Raw genomic sequence first — 18,353 nt, 5'->3', positions numbered from 1 at the left:
AACTAGCTTTAAGTCGTCTGCAAACGGTACGCAACTGTGACGGCTGACATTTCTCTGCGGTAACCCCTAGTGCGAAAACTTCAATGAGTTTTCCGGGTTTCGGTTGCCCAGCCCTCGTATGTTATCTTTTTCCCATTCTTAAAGTTCCAGGCTGCTTGACTGCGTTATTTTTATTATTTATTAAGGGTAATTTTTTGTTTCTTCCAACCAGGAACATCCAGTGGAGGTGTAGCGTTTGTGTTGCTAGATATTTCTTCAACTCAAATTCTGTTCAATATCAATTAATTTTTATACGAGATGGTCTCAGGGCAAGAGTAATTTGAGAAAGTAAGCTGTGAACTTTGATGGAAACTATTTCTCTATCGATTCAAGGAAATAATAAAGCAATTTAGAAATTCAGCTGCTTAGTTTGATTCAGATGTTGCTATGCTAGATTTGAAAAGGTATTCCAGGATTGTTCGATTCGATTATATTGATAGCGATATTCTTTTAAGATATTTTTCTGTTGAAAGATTTTAACTTGGGATTGATATTTTATCTTTATTTTGTTTTATTTTTGTTCCGATCGTATAGTAAGCAGTATAATGTGATTTGACAAGGACTGTTCTTACGAATGGTGTGTCATTCAAATTCATAAGGTCTCAGAAATACAACCACCTATACAACAAAGCTACAACAACCATGAGTTTCTCGGGGAACATGTGAAGTGAAAAGAGAAAAGAGCAGCAATGGATGAACATCTTGAACAAGGGGATCAAGCAGTCACTACTCAGCTAGTGAATGTGACACTGCCAGCATCAGACAGCACACACCACAGCAGCAGTGTCCTGACTTACATCTTAGTGCCCTTAGGATCTGTCATCTTCATTATAATTGTGATTGTAATGGTTAGTTGATGAAACATTATCCATCTTTAAGAGTTACTATGAATAAAGTAGGAAGATTACACTTGAGGCATAAGGTGAAAATGAGACTGAGAGAGTGCAAGCACAAGAATGTTCTAAGCATACTCTACAATGCAGTCGTGCTTACTAGATGGGCATAATAAGAAAACTATATTTAATCATATCACTCTGGGTTATTACTTAAGGTGATATGTACCAAGAAATTGAGATAATGTATTATCTGTCTTGTTCTTATACTATTTGTACAAATTTTGTTGCATTAAAAAAAATAACGATTAAGTTTTATTTTCAGATTGTATTTATACTGAAAAGAAGCAGGTATGTAAAATTTTAATCATACGTACCGTTTAATATGTGTTTTGTATATGTGTGGGGGATGTAGAGATAGCACCTAAAAATCCAAACACACGTTAACCCATCAAAATAATTGCTTGCTATCTTGAAATCGTATGGGATGTGTGCAAGCTGCTAATTAAAATAAAAAATATTTCAAATAAGTTTCAACAATTAAATAAGAAGAAATTGTTTTACATAAAGGCAGTAGCATACTTTGTTCTTTTTTAGAAATACATAAGCTTTCCTGAAGCTGCTTTTCAAAAGTGTGAGGTTGTGTCACTGTACATTGAAAACCTTATTCATAAAAAGTCATTTAAATAATCAGAAATCATCCAAAAATGGGGAAGGTTATCCAGAATGAGTGAAATCAAGACTTTTGGGAAATGTGTGCATCAACCTTGTATATTTTTGCTTGCTTCACGACATAGTGAATTGTTGTAAAAAGACCTAAATTCCTGTTGCCCAATTTAAACCAAGGGACTCTGAACCAGCAACTAAGACTATAATTATCATGGCAAAGCAGCCAACCCTGTAAACCAAGGGAAATAACTTGTAGAGAAGTGAATCAGCTTTTTAATTGACATCTACTTATTCTTATTTTTGCAGGCTTGAACAGCTGCGTCATCATCTGATGCCTCTTTACAACTTTGACACAGTAGACAGTGGTGGTGACTGGGAGACAGACCTCCTTGAAGAGGAAAGACGGCAGCAGCAAGTGCGGCTTCGCGTCAGTGTAAGTATCACAGTGTTTCAGTATAGGTATCACAGGTGTCAGTGTAGATATCAAAGGCATCAGTGCAGGCATCATAGCTTTGACAAAATGACCCTTTTTAAAGTAAAGTGTCTTGCCATTTCGCAGTCTATTCTTGGTCTGTTAGCACTATCTCAGAGGTAAAAAGTGATGGAAAATTCTTAATATATTTAAAGAAAATTTTTTTTCTAAAATCTTACTAGCATATGCATGAAACAGCTGAAGATAAATTACTGTAGCAGACACTAAGATTTTATGACAAAAAAGAAATCCAGATTTTCTCTTTAGGAATGATTTTGAAAACCTTGTACTAAAGATTGCAACTTTAGAAATGTAATAATTTTAAAAGATCACATGAAATGCAAACATGAGATTGAAAGATGAATACATAACTTTGATTCTCCTGGATTTTAGTGTTTTTCTCTCTGTGTTTTTTTTTTTTTTTTTTTTGGTGGGGGACTTAAATATCAAGAAAACAAGGGAAACAATTTTGTTTTGAGTGCTCAATTTGCAGCAACATTTAACAAAGAGGTTTCTGATTGCAGGACAGCAGTCCTCCAGACTCACCACTGCTGAAATCATCAGGGTATCATTCCACTTTTTAGTTAATCGATAAAAAGGAAAAGTGTCAATATTGTATTCCTTTAGCCTCTTCTCCACTGAAACTTTGTGTGAAACAAAACATTCCGGAGGTGGTACTATCAAAAATCAATATTAACATCTCAAAGTAACATTATTGTGTGAGGAAAGTATCGAATAGACTCTTGAATATAAGAAAGTGTTGCACAGAATTCTGTACATGATCATTTGGGTAATGCTTTTGTATTTATGTGAAATAACATTTCTCTTTCAAGGGAAAGAAAATTCTTTAATATGTTCACTACAGAAATATGTGAAGAATAAAATCTGTTGTCAGTTTTGGAGCCTGATTTTGCAAAGTGAACTAGATTCTTATGTATTTTTCCCACTTCTTCAGTATGCATGTTGGTTGTTTTTTTTTTAAGTAACCTTGAGAAATATCTTTGTTTTTACTGATTGAAGATAGTGATCACAGTGTAAGAGGTTTTCATGTTGCTCAGATGTATCAAAAACAAGTAAATTGATGTCTTTCACATGTAATAATAAAGGGCTATCCATTTGCTAATTGGATTGCCATGCACAAACCACATTATGGTTTTGATTGACAAAATGTAGGCACACCAAGCTTATGATGTACCTTCAAATAGATCTTGTAAGTTGTGGTGTCATAATTGTGAGTGATACTGAATGAGTCTCAATTCATTCCAGAATGTACAGTTATTAAACGTTAAAATGTGTTTAAGTATATTTTCAGTGACAGTTTCTTTAAGTGCAATAAAAAGGATGGAAAATCTCAGTATTGTCCAAACACATTCTCAAGCTTTTCTTTGCAATTTTGTTATATTAATGATATGCTGGGGATGCACACTGTTGTGTTTTCCACACACATGCTACTTAAAAAATTTTCATGGTTTTTAAAAACGGAAACTACCAAAGTATTTAAAGACAGCAGAGGAATGCACGATATGATGTTCATGCTTGTCTATGAAAATCTTCTAAGCATTTCATTTATAAAATGTGTTTGATCATGTTTATGAAATCTTGGCTTTTTAACTTAAATTTTGTTAAGATATGGGCTACAGCTCCATTTGTCCAATCTTTTATTTTAAGCTTCAGTAGTCCTAAATCTTTTAACATGCAAGCTGTCGATACAACACAGACATTGTCTTTTCTGTGAAGAAAATGTAAGCTTTATTCAGCTAAGTGGAAAACTTACCTACTGGCAATTTGTTTTTTGCAGAATGTTCCTTTTTTGGCAGTTCATTACATAAATGTAAGGCTTTATAAAACAAAACATTCTTTGTATCTAGTATAATAATTGTCAATTAAAAAATGACCTAATGCTTGTGCCATAGAGGTACCATTTTATGAACCTGAACCTTTGTTGAAGGTTTAACAGCAGTACATGTGATATATGTATGGCAGTATTGTTTCACCTCATAATGACTGTACTGACAGGTAAAAAAGTCCTTTTAGTGTTTCAGAATTTTTGTACACGATTTTCTATATTTCAAAGATAGAAAAATTGTTGCATTTGTTTCAGCATGCTCAGGATTAAAAATTATGTTGCATTCTTGAGTGGTCATCAGTTTGAATTAGCTTTCTCTAGACTAAGCTTCTTGTTGGCAAATTAAATTTTCTTTGTACTGAGTTTACACAATTTATCATAAGCCAATTTATCATAAGGCAAATTTCAGTATGTCTGTTCTCCACAAACTTATCAAGGAACTAATCACATTTGAGATACCATGGTCAAACAAACGCAAAGACATCTTATTTTTGTTGTTGCTTTGGTCCTTGTTGCCAAATTTAAACTATATTTGTGAAGTAAGAAATCTGATTCATCCATGAAAATTTTGCAGCATTTTATTGTCTTGCATGTTTTCTATTCTGGCAATTGGTAAAAACTTTTGCCATCTTCTAGTCTATTTATTCCACATTATGTATAGTCTGTTTAGTAAATGAATGAGTATAGATGGTCTTATTTCTTCAAATATTGCAACTCTTCCTCATTACTTGTATTTTTTTGAAATCATGACCATGTGCATATCACAACAGTACATGTGGATTGTTCCAGTTTCTCGTTTTTTCTGTTCATCTTGAACATAAAGCCATTTGTTAACAGAAGTTGTTTTAACAAATGTGTTGAGGTACTCATTGTCCCTAAGTCTTACATGCTTAAGAATATGAAAACTATGAGTCGGATGATGTTTAATGCCTTTGTAACAATTTTTTGTGGAAGTGATAAGGCATAAAATTTTCATTGTTTAATGATCTCGATAAAATTATACCACTGCCCTTGTAAGTGATAAGTTGTTTTTGTTACAGCTTTTTCAGCATTTATTTTATCCTGTTGATATTCAGTTTAACATTTGTAATAAATATTTATTCGTGCAGAGACTTGGTACTGTTACGTTTGTGAGCCTGAATTAAAGATGCAATACTCACTGTTACCAGCTGTGGGGACTGTTTTCAGCTGAGAATATAGTCTGTAAAGTTTTTCTGTCCTCAAATTATTATTCCCCCCCAAAAAATCAAACGGCAAAGAAATAAGTTATATTTCTGCAAATTATTTTTATTAAGCTGTGTATAGAGACATTTTAGGCTTTTTATCAGCGGTTGGTTGGTGCATGCTACAGTCAGGAATGATATTGAAAGATCAAATAGGAAAACTGCCACTGTGAGCGTCGTAGTTGGTGGTGATATCTTTGTCTACAGTGCTGATGCCAATAACCTGATCTATGATGTAAATATCCTGCTTTATCTACATGGCTGATGTAAATAATCTGCTCATGGCTGCCATCAATAACTAGATTTTTCTGTATGGCTGATGCAAATATTCTGCTTTGTCTACACGGTTGCTTAGACAAAAGGTCCATGACACTCGTACATGGCAGCAAAAGGATTATCACTGAAAATGCAGAAAACACTCTGCATGTAGTTAAGAATACTGTAAGTTAGCATTTAGGGACGGTGGCATGCCAGATGTTTTGGCAAAATAACCTGCAAAACAATTGCTATTACAAACAAACAAAAAAAAGTGAGAGAGAAGAAAACTCACCACTTTCTGAATAGTTTATTTGTTTTCAAGTAATAAATCTGGTCGTAAATGTATTTCAACAGGCCTGAAATCTGCAGCAGGAAGTTAAAAAAGACCCATAAAGCCTTTACATTAAAAAATACTTTCACACCATAAATAAAATGTGATAATAATAATATGTTATGAAAATATAAATAGAATCCAAATAACACTTGCCTTTGACTATTCTAGTTTTTTTGTTTTTGTTTAAAAGTAGAAATCAATATTGTAATTGGCAACTGTTAGCCATTTTTAAAATGCTGTCTAGCAGTCTAATTCTGTGCTATTTAGAAAAAAAAATATTCAATTGCATGCTTATTTTAGTTGATAGCAGGAAAAAGTTCATGAAAATTAGTTCCTGAAGAGTACTGTGCTTTCTTCCCCTATTATTACATTCTTGCACAGTAGTTGGTTCTAGCAGCTTCAATATATGGACTTTGAAGAAATGGCTCAGAAAATGTGACATTTCAAAAACAAAAATTTAGAGTATAAATAAACTGGATATATAAACATATTTTTTAAAGTAAGGAATTTAAACAATACATTTATGATGTTATTTTTTAAATAATGGAAACCAGCAATCATAAATGTCTCTACAGCAAACATGATGTCAGAGTAAATTTTCCAGTATTTTCAAATGAAAAAAGCATGTTCAATAGGATCACGACGTGTACAGGAGGACTGCTGTCTGTCTGCCAAGACCAATGCTTAGCCTCTTGCGAAGTTCTCCACTGTCTCGGCAAGCCTAAACAATGAATGTGACTAAACCAGAAGCTTTGTATACACCTGCCTCGTTTTTGTCATTAACTAGAAAAAATCGCCTGCAAGCAGTCCAGTAATACAAGTTCGTGATAGGATGCTTCAAATAGCTGTTAAAGGGAAAAATGTTTATGGAAAAATAATTCCTAAAAGGTACTAGAGGTTTTTTTTTTTGGTGTTATTCATTCTCATAAAGTGTGATGCATTCAAGAATCCTAACCATTCTGGACATATCTACTTACAACATGCTGAGCTGAGAAATCCCTTTAAATAATTCTTCATAATTATAGCATAAAAGTGATGCAGCTACATGCTGTAATCACGCATGTATGGTGAATGTTAATCACATGTTTGCAATGACAGCATATTGAAGCATAAAAATCCACATAAAGATACTTGGTAGAAGCAAGAGGTGCTGTAGAATATGGCTGAATAAAAAATTAAAATAAAACCTGAAATATAAATAAAAGTACAAAACAACACTCTGTTTATACCACTGTAATAGTAACACAAACAGGCTGCAGCAAGCATGGACTGTTGAAGTTAATGTCTTTGACAATCAACATGGCACTGAGGACTGGCTGCTCATGAAGATGTTAGTGACAAGTCATCGTGATAAGTGCAGGTCTTTGGCCACCAGCTTGGCTGTTGTATTGTGCATCTCCCTTTCATGCTCCAGGAAGTTATTGATGGCACGCTGCCTGGATGCCTCCCATTCATACAGGTCCCTTTCAGCAGAAATCAGTATTTCAAAGATTGTAATTGCATACTTTAATATTAAATACACAAATAGAACTTCATGCTAACAAATCCCCCCTATTTACATGTATCTAACTACATGACAACATGCACTGCATCCAGTGATGGTAAGCAACTTTATTAATTCCAGTGGGAAATTAGGAAAGTGTGCTCAGATACAAAAACAAAACCATAAAACAAGTGCTAGTTACAAGATAAAGATGAGGACAAGATAAGGTTATGTGTCAGAGAAAACTTAACATGCAATCTTTAGTTCTTAAGACTCACCTACATCATCAGTGACAACTGATGATGATTCATTTTCTAACTTTTAATTAATGACAGTGATTTAATAAGAAGATGGATAGCAAGTATTTTAGTTGTATGTTCAAGTAAAGCCTTTGCACTTACACAGAAAACGAATGCATTACTATATTCTAACCATCATGATTTGCCGAACCAAAGGAAGAGAAGAAAGGCACCACCCTCACAAAAAACTGGCCCAAGAAAGTGCAGTCTCTAACACCCCACATCCCAAAAACCAGCAGATTAGGAGACTACCTTTACCCTTTTTAATCACAACTTCAAGAAAACATTCATGAACTTTTTAAATGATGGTGATAATGTTAGCATAACATAAATTTATAAAAGCAAACCTGTAAAGAGGTCGCACAAACTTCATCCTGCCTTGTTCTGTTACAAACTCAAGAGCTGAGGGGATAGCCTCTTCCCATTGTCCTTTCACACAAAGTCTCAGCCACCTGTATGAATGTAACCATACAGCCTTTTCTGTTTTTCAAATACTCTCAATGACTGTACAGAATCAAGCAAATAGCTACCTAAAACGATAACACTAAGCATCATTCCTGCTTAATGCTATAGTCTTATTCTGAGCTTTCTGATGGAAAGAAAGGAAAAAAAAAACCATTCACACAAACAAATGAAATTCTTTATAAGCTTTTTAAACATTAAAAAAAATCCTAAGAGTACCATAAAAGATGTTACCTGAAGCGGATCTCTGAGTTCTTAATTTTACTGAGATGATAGAGAGATTCCATTTGCTTCAGTTTGGGCACTGTCAGAGGACTCTGAAATAAAATCCACACCAGCCACTTTCACAAATGAATATTTAAATATACAATAAGTCCTTGCAATATCATTTGGCTATTATGCTGATGAGATAAAAAATTGATTCCTGGGATCACTGTCTGTGTGGAGCTTGCACATTCTTCCCATATCTTGGTTTTGGGTTCTCTGGTTTCATCCAATGTTTTAAGGATGTTTGTTGACCAGAAATATACTTTAGAAACTTAATTCTTGTTTATATGTATATCAATTAACCAATTAAAATTAGTTTTGTTACATTTTATTTCCCTTAAAGTCACAGTTTCTAAGAACCTATCAAATACATTAAGTGAGGAAGCTATACATATTTTTATATAAATATATAATTTCTTGAACATGGATACTTGAAAAAAAGCTCTATGTTTTTAAAAATGTTGGATCATGATTACCTTTTACCAATTTATTTTTGTGAGTTGATTTTATAAATTATCTCTGCAAATACCTTTGCTTCCAGTAAAAGTGAAATAAATATTCGTTTCTGTAATGAAGAAAACTGCTCGAAGTCACTTGACAAGAACATGGTGAGATCTGCATCACTGGCAGTCAGCCATCGTGTGCTGAGCTGTTCACAGGGCAATGCCAAACTTGTATCGTACCTATTTGTGGGGAAAAAAAATTGGAATAAGCCACCTGTTTTTTAAGTTATGCTTTCAAATATTTGTCTAAAATCTGACAGCAATCTAAGATTAAATTACAAGAAATGAATGAAACAATACAGAAAAATTAATGAACACAAAAACAAACAATGCCCATAATATGGTAGTGCTCCAGAATGGACTTTATATCCACTAGAAAAATTTTAAATCAATGTTTACTTAAAAGGTCTTGCACTTACTGAGGATGAATTGGTGGCATTCCTTCTGCATAAAACCATTTTTGCCAGTCAACACCTCTCAATTTTTCTTGATCTGTCTTGAATAGACAAGGCAGGGAAAGAGATGTATTAAAAAAATACAAAAAAAATAGAAAGGCTGTTCTGCAGGCCTCGCAGCACCTCGTACTATGCTATAGAGGAGGGGTGGGCAATTAATTTTCCCAAGGGGCCGCATGAGAAATTGGGATGGTTTTAGAGGGCCGGACTAATATAGTTAACTCAGTTTCTGTATATATAGTATATATACTGGCGGGTGGGCCGGTCAGAGACAGGAGGCGGGCCGGATCTGCTGTAGAGTGTAGAACAATGTCAAGCATATAGCTGTCACAGACCAGTCCATGCCTCCATATTTTTCAGGTTAGTTTAACCCCTTCACTACTTATGAACTGCAAGAGTAGATAGCATATAAGGGAGAATAAATGAGAATGTCAGTGGGAAAAGGGTTAACAGTGACACGGAGTATTTGGTGAACACGGTTCAGGGGAGAATTTTTGGCGGGAACGAGGTTGAAAAACTACTCAGGTTCGGATAGTGAAGAAAGACGTGCCTGAGTAATGACATGTAAATCTCCCTAGCTGAGATTACATAGTAGAGTAGGGTAGTGTCCATGGACGCTGGATTACTGCAATACTGACCCTTGGTGGATTAACTTCACCTAGATGAGGAATTTTTCCTGTATGGGCTAACTGAGTTGGAGCCCTTCTGAAGGAGGAAGAATCATCTCCCCAGACCATTCCTCGATCGCCTTCGGTCCAACACCCAGCAGTGCCTAGGCTTGGGAAACCGTCGGCCTTGTGATGTCACTGTGGAGTACCGCTGCTGTGACTGCGGGAACCTCCTCCCCGATATGGCCATTGTGTACGGCCTTGGAGTGTCATCCGCCACTGAGCTACACAGAGCGACCAAAGAGTTTCCTACCCCCTTGGGGAACGAAAAATGGCTTTGAGTGGATTACAAGTGTAATTTGCGTTACTCATATTCAAATTGACTGGAGATGTGAAGGGTGACAACCCTACGCTAGTCAGGCACTGAACTGTGAGTATGGTTACAGACAACTGATATTTTAAAGAGGTACTAAGAAGAAGCTTAGGGAGGGTATGTTGGTGAGTCAGTATGCATGGTTAGGAACTGATACAATGAGGACTAGGACATTGGAAACTGTAATAAGCTATGAACTGAGGGATTGATATATATATATAATTAAGAGTAGAGGCTATCATATTACCATATGTTTACTTGTCATAGATGGTTTTCCCCCATCTTCTCTAAAGAACTGTGCGTTGAGACATTGTTGTTTAAATAGATTTATCTGTGTTCTATGTTGTTAAGTCCTGAGCAGCTTGATAACATGATTTGGACAGCCTTAGGCAATCGTTGTAATGTGTGTTGAAAGAACATGTATGGGCATCGTGTGTGTGTTGCTCTTGTGAGAACCAGCATCAGTGACAATAGCATCTAGATGATTTGACCTAAAATGACATAATTACCATAAGCAGCTGCAACATTCCATGAAAGCTTTAAAAAACAACATGAAGTCCACTATGCAACAAACATAAGAAAAAGACAAATCTCTTACTGAAATTTCATAACAATAATTTCATGAACCCTAGTCTACAGGTCTAAATATTTAAAAACTGATTGGTAATACAAGAAATGGCGTGCACACAATCACACAAAGTAGCTTTACCTCTCTTTTGAAGTAGCCAAAAAGAAAATCTTTCCACTCTGTAGCACTAATTGACTTGAATTTAAAATGGTTGACATATGCTCGCAGAAATGGTTCAAAGATATCTGCAAAAACAAAATAGATGCAGTTAAGCAGTTTAAAGCTATGAAAAAATAATGCATGTTTAAAAATTTTTGGTACCATTCTCAACTAAATCAAGAATAACATGAAGCTCAATTTTTGAAAAATAAGCCATGCACTCTAAGAAAAAATCCTAACCTGGTCCACCAAGAAGGTCTTCAAGATAAAACAACAATGCACAGCCCTTTTCATATGGCACAATTGAGAAAGCTTCATCAGGATCAACTCCACGCAGATCTGGAATGAGTCTGGTATACTGAGGTTCATTGGCTTTGTAAAGCTGATTGATCTGTGCATAAAGATGTCATAAGGCACATTTTTCACACCAGTACAACTTTCATTTCCTGTAAAAAAGTATAACTCTACAACAGTTTCAGCACAAAATATACTGCGTGAGAAACATGCCAAGGAAAAATACACTCCCAAATTGAAACTGCCCATCTGAAGGGAAAGGGATCATCATTGCATTTTCTTTTTTTGAATACTTGAAATAGTTGACAGCTAGGATTTCAGGATAGCATATAGATCTTCTTTGTAGCAACTTACTGTCTCTTGCAGAGCTTTCCACCCTTCACTAGCAAGTAAAGTTCTCAAGGGTTCTCCACCATGAAGACGTGATATGATTTTTCTTTCAACAAAGACTGTGTGCCCTTCATTCAGCCTAGTAAATAGACATGCAAAGTAAAAATGAATATTCCACACTGTTAACAGCTAAACATTTTACCTGATCACAGTTTTATTGAGGAGATGCATGTGAGCTGTTGACACACTTCTTAAGTGGGTTATCTAAAGTAGTAGATTTTGAATTAGTCAAAGTGAGTAGAAACATTATCCAAATCAATGCTTCTAGTCATCTTGACTAATTCAAAAGTCATTATCATGTTATTTTAATTATGACCTGGTCTTCACACCAAATAAATTACTTGGGTCAGACTTGGCATTGATTCAGTACAAAGAATGAAAAGAAATATTACCAAAAGTCTTGGAATGTAGAGTTAGTGACCAAGTTTCCTGTCCAGCTGTGAGCGATTTCATGAGCTACAACATCAGCCAGTGACCTGTCTCCTGCCTGTAGGAATAATATTGCATTTTCCCAGTATATCCATTCAATAATACAGCACATTGAAATGCTTGCCACTCTGTTGTTAATACCAGCCTTAAATAATAATTTCACCCTTACAGCATTTAAAATATTTGAAGAATGAAGAAGTATTCTGCCTCCTCTGGCAGCCATTTATTAACAGTGTGGGAGTGACAGTATGTCATTAAAAATGCCTCATTCACCAGAAGGTGGGAGTGACAGCACATCATTAAAAATACTTCACTTACCAGCAGTGTGGGAGTGACGAAGGTGAGGCAAGGGTTCTCCATGCCACCAAATGGAAAGGATGGAGGCAAGATGAGCAAGTCATACTGGCCCCAAACATAGTCCCCCAGCAAGTCTTCTGCAGTCTGCAGCATTTTCTCTGTCTGTGAAAAAAAGACAGTATTAGCTTTGAAACATTATTACATAAATAATATTTTCTTCTCTTTGACTCCATTAAATGAGCACTTGCATACTTTACATTTTTTTTCAAGCAATTACCTCTGCAAATTCATTGGCCGCCATGTCCACAAGCTCTCTTTCTGACCATACATTTGAGCGGGGACCTATGACCCTGAAAATGAAAATGATGGTTGACTTACCATATGGTGAAAAATGAAAATAAGTGAGAGAGACAATTGATGGGGCCACTGGAACATGTTATATTCAAGTTGTGATGTATGAGTGTTCACACTATGTCCTGAATGTTTTTACTGAAATAATTATGAAAACACCCATCTGAAAAGAACGCTTTTATCTGGTAGTATGAAAAGACACTTTGTAAACACATCAGGAGGAAGTATGTGTATACTAAATATTTACTACTATGAGTAAAGTGCCATGAGCTTGCCCATAGGGCTGGGTTATGGTGCTCTTTAAGTGAACTGTTATTATTATTGATAACAGCAGCTGGAATATGGTGCTCTATAAGTGAACTTTCATTATTATTATTTATACAGCAGCTGCTGTCTGGTGCAAAACATTATTCGAACTCCTACATGAATTCAATCAAAATAATAAATTCTTTAACTGAAAGTTTAAAGATAAATGGTTTAATGTTCAGGATTTCAAATGTACAATACTGATACATGACTATGTCACCTGCTCTCAAGGTCCCCTGCCACAATAGCAAGAAGGTAGCTGGGAATGGGCACTCTCTGCTCAAACTGATGAATCAGCTGAGAATTGTCCCCTTCACAGGCCACAGGTTGAAGTCTCACTGCACTCATTAGGACAGTAATTCCTTTTGGAGCACTTACCTGTTTGAATACACACGCAATTTAAACTTTGAAAACCCAGTTCCTTTATTCTGAAATTAATATTTCTATATTATTATAAGAGACTGATTGATAATTATAAATTTTCCAGAATATCATGGCAAATTTTCTACCTTTGCAGTGTAGGTAAATTTTACAGCAGGCGTGTCCTGACAGGGAACAAAGCTGCGAGCATGAATGGCCTGAAACAGAGCAAGTTAGCTGTCTTGTGAAAATAAATTACATGACTTATACAACACCAATAATTATGTTCAATGAACACATTTTTTCTTTAATTAGTTTATTAACCAGTGTGTATGTGGTCTGTTAATTTAAGAGCAGGAAACAGCTATTAAGTGATAGGATGATGAGATCAGTCTGCAATACAGGGGTGATAAGCTGCAGCAGCAGCATGCTGAGGCATGTAGACATAAACAGGACTGTGTTAACATGCACCTGGCACTCAAAAGCATAACACACTCTTAAGACTCCTTTCACAATCTTAATAAAGACTGTGAACACAAACTCTAAAAAAACACAAACTGCAGAGGTTATGCCAGTCAAACACCTGTGTTTAGCACTAGTATAAAATAGCTTAACAAAGTGTGCCTAACAAATGTGGCACAGAAAATGTCAGGCATCAGAATGTGAAATGTAAGGGAAATTGTGGTGCTTGTGCTCAATGCAGATGACCTAAGCACTAATTATTTCATAACTAATGCCCAGTTTGTGCCTCTGACAAGTTATAGCAAGAGACACTTAACTAATACAAACTTCAGTTATGTCTGAATTATGTCACAATATGTTTTACTTGTGAACAAAGAACAGCATAAAGCCTCAGTGAAAAATTGTAATATTGTTGCTTTTGATAAACAGAGAAGCTTTGTGGCCAAGAAACTTATAACACAGAATGCTTTCCTTTAAAATGACTACTTGAGTATGTAAGCATAAACTGCCTGAGGAAGTCAAATTATTTTTCTCATTATTGCATCAGATACCATGTGACACAGCACCCTGTTTCAGTGACCACAAATATGTGGCAAATATTGACTGCTGGCGAAAAATATAAACTTTACAATCAGCAATTTCATAATAGCTAAATTCTGAAATTTACAGGGTAGGTTTACACCAAACGTCAAGGGAAACAAACTCACAAAGATACCTAAAACACTTTAATATTATAATAGTACCCAGGTGAGATAAGACATTTGCAGCCCTGAAGGAAACATTAGAGGAATGCTCTTGGTTGGTGTTTACATCAACTAGTTTTAGCAGTTTAAGGTCAGAAACTCTGTTACAAACTCCTGAAAGAAGTGAGAGCAGATATTGACTAGAATTCTGTAACAGACAAAATCTGGTTGGATATGACAAGGAGATGGTCACCTCACACTGGCTGAAGAGGTAAGGATGGCGCTTGCCAGCAGTCTGCTGAGGTTCAAGCCATTGGAGGCAGGTGCACTGTGGACTTGTTGCATAGGTGATACTCACAGTCAGGCTACAAAAACCAGCAATTCATCACCAAAAAAGTGAGAAATAATTTAATTTTATTTCTCTTTTAACTTTTCTAATTACAGTAAATCCCTTTGCTACTAAGTGATTCCATTCATTAAACAATAAATGCATAGGTCTTGATAGGTGAAAATGTGATTAAAATACATAGGGTTGTTTCATATTTTGTATTCCCTCTGGTGCATGGAAATAAATACAAATTCTATCTTGGTAATAGCTGTGTATCAGATAAAAATAAATGGATCATAGAAAGACTGCATAGTCAGGTTAGTGTACTTGACTATAAAGTTGATGGTTGTTAGTTTGAGGCCCACTGCCTTAGTAGCAGGAAACACCCCACCCCAACCCCGTGCTGACAGCAGAAATGAGTGGATACCTTGGTATCTGGGAAGGAAAACCTAGAAGCCCTAGACAAGGGAACGCCATATGTTAACTAAAGACAGCATATTCATAACCCCTAAGTTTACAAGAGAATTTACACTCTTTAAATGGATTGTAAAAATAGTGACTAACATAAGACTTCAAAAGGAAACCAAAAATGATCTGCCACAGACTGTGCTTATAGGAAGCTCATTTAAGAAGTTTATTTATATAAAAAATACTTTCCAATTCCAGAGATGTTCAAAGCATCTAGCAGAAAATATAATCTAGCTTTGTGTAATAAACTTTTATTACCATGATTTATTCTCTTTCTTTCTGTCACTGTGAGGTGAGGGCTACAGTTACCAGCTAATTCAGTTCATTTCTAGTGTTCTTCATGCTGTACTTTGTCACTAACCCTTTTCAATTGTTCTGTGACATTGCCGCCTTACTATCCATCAAGCAAGTAAGGGCAGCCAGTAATGCACACATGAAATGTTATTGTACTACAGTTAAGATTATTTCTTCCATCTGAGTCAGCATTAAATGGAGGCCATTATGCAAGACAGTAAAACATTTATTTTAATGTGATACTCTGATGATAACACAATTCTCTTAAAAGGTTAAAAAATTACTTAGAGATGACAACTACTGATTAATAGTGCAATGATAATCCTCTGATACACAAGTTTAAATATCTGTTAGAAAATGAATGAATAATATCATATGTACACAGATTTATATACTTCTGAGGTAGAGCTAGAATGGCTCATTTTCACTGTGTTAATAATTAATATCTTGGTGATAAGCTATGGGAAGATGGCAATGCAAAAAAGTCAAAGAATACACTACTGAAATACTTATCAGTGTGTTCAAATTTTGTTTAATGTTCTGAAACACACTTTACTCGTGTCATAAAACAGATAAGAAACATTAAACAGCACATAAAGGAGATAAGAGATAGTACAGAATATAGGAGGTAGTAAATGCTGAACAGCAGGCCTCGTGCGCTTTAGGGAATGCCAGTTAACAACTGCTTAAATATAACTGTTTCAGTTGTAAAAAAGTATAAGTAAAATACTGAGGTATTTCGGTAAAAGAAGTTTGGAGACCATTCATAAATTTTGATCAAAAAGAACTTCTGAATGTTGCCCTAAAATGGGCTATGGATATAAAAAGAAAGACTGAACATCGATTAAACACTAATATTTATACTTAATATTCTATAAAATTGTTTTCATATTACTGATCAGCTTGATCTTACTGTTTCTCACTGCTGCTGGGTAACTGGATCTCAAGCCTGGAGCCAAAAACTGGACTTTTTTCTCCAATACTAAATTCCATTTTTTCACCAGTTGCTAAATCTTTTATTCCGACAATTTTCAGGTCTCCACTATCAAGAACCTAGAACAAAAAATAGCAAACAAAAAAGAAACATAAGATTTTTGCTGACTTTGAATGACATGTTTGCTTGACTAGTATAGCATTAAAACAACTAAAGTTTGGTGCCATGCCTGCTGCAGTGATTGTTATCTTTCTCTGTTCACATCTCTGCCAGGCCTCACGATGTCACTACTGTCCAAGCACTCTCAAACTTCCATGCACAAAGATAACAAAGTTGAACAGTTTTACAAACAGCTGGAAAAGGTCATAAAATAAGTACCAAGAAAGAAGATTCTCATCACACTCAGTGACTGGAATGCCAAGATTGACTTAGACACTGATCAGCAATGAGACGGAATGGTAGATAAATTTGGCCTTAGTGAAACCAATGATATGGGCCTATTCTCCTAGAAACTGCACAATGCCACCAACTCACCTAAGCCAATACCAATTTACACTTCTGTATAAGTATGATGATACTGAGCACAAAAATGACAAAAGTCATCATGATGAAGTCCTGTTTGATTTGTTCTGGTCATGCAATGACTAACACTACTGACTTCACTGACTGACATTGTATAACCCTTGGACATACGAACATAACATGCAATTCTGACCCTTCATATGTCCAAGATACAGTCTATTGTGAATGAAATTTATGCCTAAAAAGTATTACCAATATCCATCTGCTTTCTGTTTATCCATGCTATTAGCAAATACTAGTAAGTATATAGTTAATAATGTACCGAGTTGCTTCTATGAGGCATATAGGATGTATGTTTTATTACATTGTTTTATAGTTTGGATTCTCTTTGAAATGGGCCACAGGCCTCTTCAATAAATCAATCAGATGTATAATCCCTGTGCAACAAAGTGAACACAACAGAACCAGACGAGAAATTGTAGCACAGCAGTAGTAGAAAAGCAGCTGATGTCTGATGATCATTGCAATGGTCTGCTAATATGCAGTGCTGCTGTATTGCATGTGCATCCCTTTTCAGAGTAAAGAAACTTGACCATTATGCCAGTAGCCAGAAAAGATTAAAATTTAATAAAGGTGAAAGTCGTAGATGAGAAAAAAAGGACCACAAATAAAAAAGGACGAGAATATAAAAAGTTCAGGTCAAATAATGGGAATTCACATCAAAACAGATCGGTGCAGAGAAATACAAATGCTGAGCTAGCCCCCCCCCCCCACAAAAAAAAAAAAAAAAACAAAAACTCACCAAGCTGGGACATGACCTGAGTTTCTCCAAAATTGCTCTGTCTCCCCCCCCCCCCTCAGTCGTTTTGTTCATGTAAACAGTTTCTCAGAAATGTTCGTGCTCGACTGGCGTACGTACCCTGTCAAGTTACAGTCAAATGCTATGTAGCAATTTTAAATTACCCACCTAAACAAAATCTCAATCTGCCTATGGGCATGAAAGATGTCTATAAGACTCACTTATACTATCTGTCAACATAGTCACTATAATGAACAAAAACACATTTTCGTAAATAGCAAGACTGATGTATCTATGTGCTACTAGAGGATTATGAGTGCTGTGTTTTTTGTCTCTTACCAGTGTTGCAGCATTTTCTTGCCTTTTCTCTACCTTCAGATGTGCAGTTCCTGAAACCTCTCTGGCATCGAAATTTACTAACAAATTTAGATCGATGTGCGTGACGCTACACTCGTCTGGTTTGCTGTAAGAACACGGATCGCTGTCGCTCAGTGCCGCCATTTTTGACGCTAGCGAGTCTTGCGGACAGATGAACTCTACATAAAGATTTAAAAAAAAAATAGGGAAAACTAAGCAGAAACAAGC

The 18,353-nt window shown here is 35.6% G+C and overlaps 2 protein-coding genes across 6 annotated transcripts; one reads left to right on the top strand and one right to left on the bottom strand.

Annotated features, from left to right (window-relative positions):
- The first annotated feature begins 4 nt into the window (after window positions 1–4).
- Window positions 5–5,024, top strand: LOC112571692 (small integral membrane protein 29-like). 5 transcript variants are annotated; one of them, XM_025250905.1, is made up of 5 exons: window positions 5–116; window positions 639–887; window positions 1,198–1,223; window positions 1,848–1,956; window positions 2,538–5,024. In XM_025250905.1, the coding sequence occupies exons 2-5, from the start codon at window positions 729–731 to the stop codon at window positions 2,595–2,597; spliced, it is 354 nt and encodes a 117-aa protein (XP_025106690.1). In that variant the 5' UTR covers window positions 5–116; window positions 639–728; the 3' UTR covers window positions 2,598–5,024. The 5 variants fall into 5 exon arrangements, with proteins under 5 accessions (XP_025106690.1, XP_025106689.1, XP_025106686.1 ...); XM_025250904.1 differs by having other exon boundaries at window positions 1,848–1,968; XM_025250901.1 differs by having other exon boundaries at window positions 7–116; window positions 1,848–1,974.
- Window positions 5,025–5,631: 607 nt separating this feature from the next.
- Window positions 5,632–18,304, bottom strand: LOC112571573 (leukotriene A-4 hydrolase-like). Its single transcript, XM_025250651.1, has 16 exons — window positions 18,108–18,304; window positions 16,427–16,566; window positions 14,677–14,788; window positions 13,428–13,496; window positions 13,139–13,296; window positions 12,539–12,611; window positions 12,283–12,423; window positions 11,928–12,022; window positions 11,500–11,614; window positions 11,092–11,242; window positions 10,834–10,937; window positions 9,108–9,184; window positions 8,715–8,868; window positions 8,153–8,235; window positions 7,804–7,908; window positions 5,632–7,137 (listed from the first exon to the last, which is right to left on the bottom strand). Exons 1-16 carry the CDS (start codon window positions 18,267–18,269, stop codon window positions 7,017–7,019), a joined length of 1,860 nt encoding a protein of 619 aa, XP_025106436.1. The 5' UTR covers window positions 18,270–18,304; the 3' UTR covers window positions 5,632–7,016.
- Between the last annotated feature and the right edge of the window lie 49 nt (window positions 18,305–18,353).

Source organism: Pomacea canaliculata, linkage group LG9, assembly GCF_003073045.1.
Source record: "Pomacea canaliculata isolate SZHN2017 linkage group LG9, ASM307304v1, whole genome shotgun sequence".
Taxonomy (NCBI): domain Eukaryota; kingdom Metazoa; phylum Mollusca; class Gastropoda; order Architaenioglossa; family Ampullariidae; genus Pomacea; species Pomacea canaliculata.
This window is presented reverse-complemented; position numbering and strand designations above follow the sequence as displayed.

Coding starts and splice junctions, on each gene's coding strand:
- LOC112571692 (XM_025250901.1), top strand. CDS start 729: ATGGATGAACATCTTGAACAAGGGGATCAAGCAGTCACTACTCAGCTA. Junction 888..1,197: donor TTATAATTGTGATTGTAATG/GTTAGTTGATGA, acceptor TTTTATTTTCAG/ATTGTATTTATACTGAAAAG. Junction 1,975..2,537: donor AAGTGCGGCTTCGCGTCAGT/GTAAGTATCACA, acceptor TTCTGATTGCAG/GACAGCAGTCCTCCAGACTC.
- LOC112571573 (XM_025250651.1), bottom strand. CDS start 18,269: ATGGCGGCACTGAGCGACAGCGATCCGTGTTCTTACAGCAAACCAGAC. Junction 10,938..11,091: donor AGACCTTCTTGGTGGACCAG/GTTAGGATTTTT, acceptor TTGTTTTTGCAG/ATATCTTTGAACCATTTCTG. Junction 8,236..8,714: donor CACTTTTACTGGAAGCAAAG/GTATTTGCAGAG, acceptor ATTTTATTTCAG/AGTCCTCTGACAGTGCCCAA.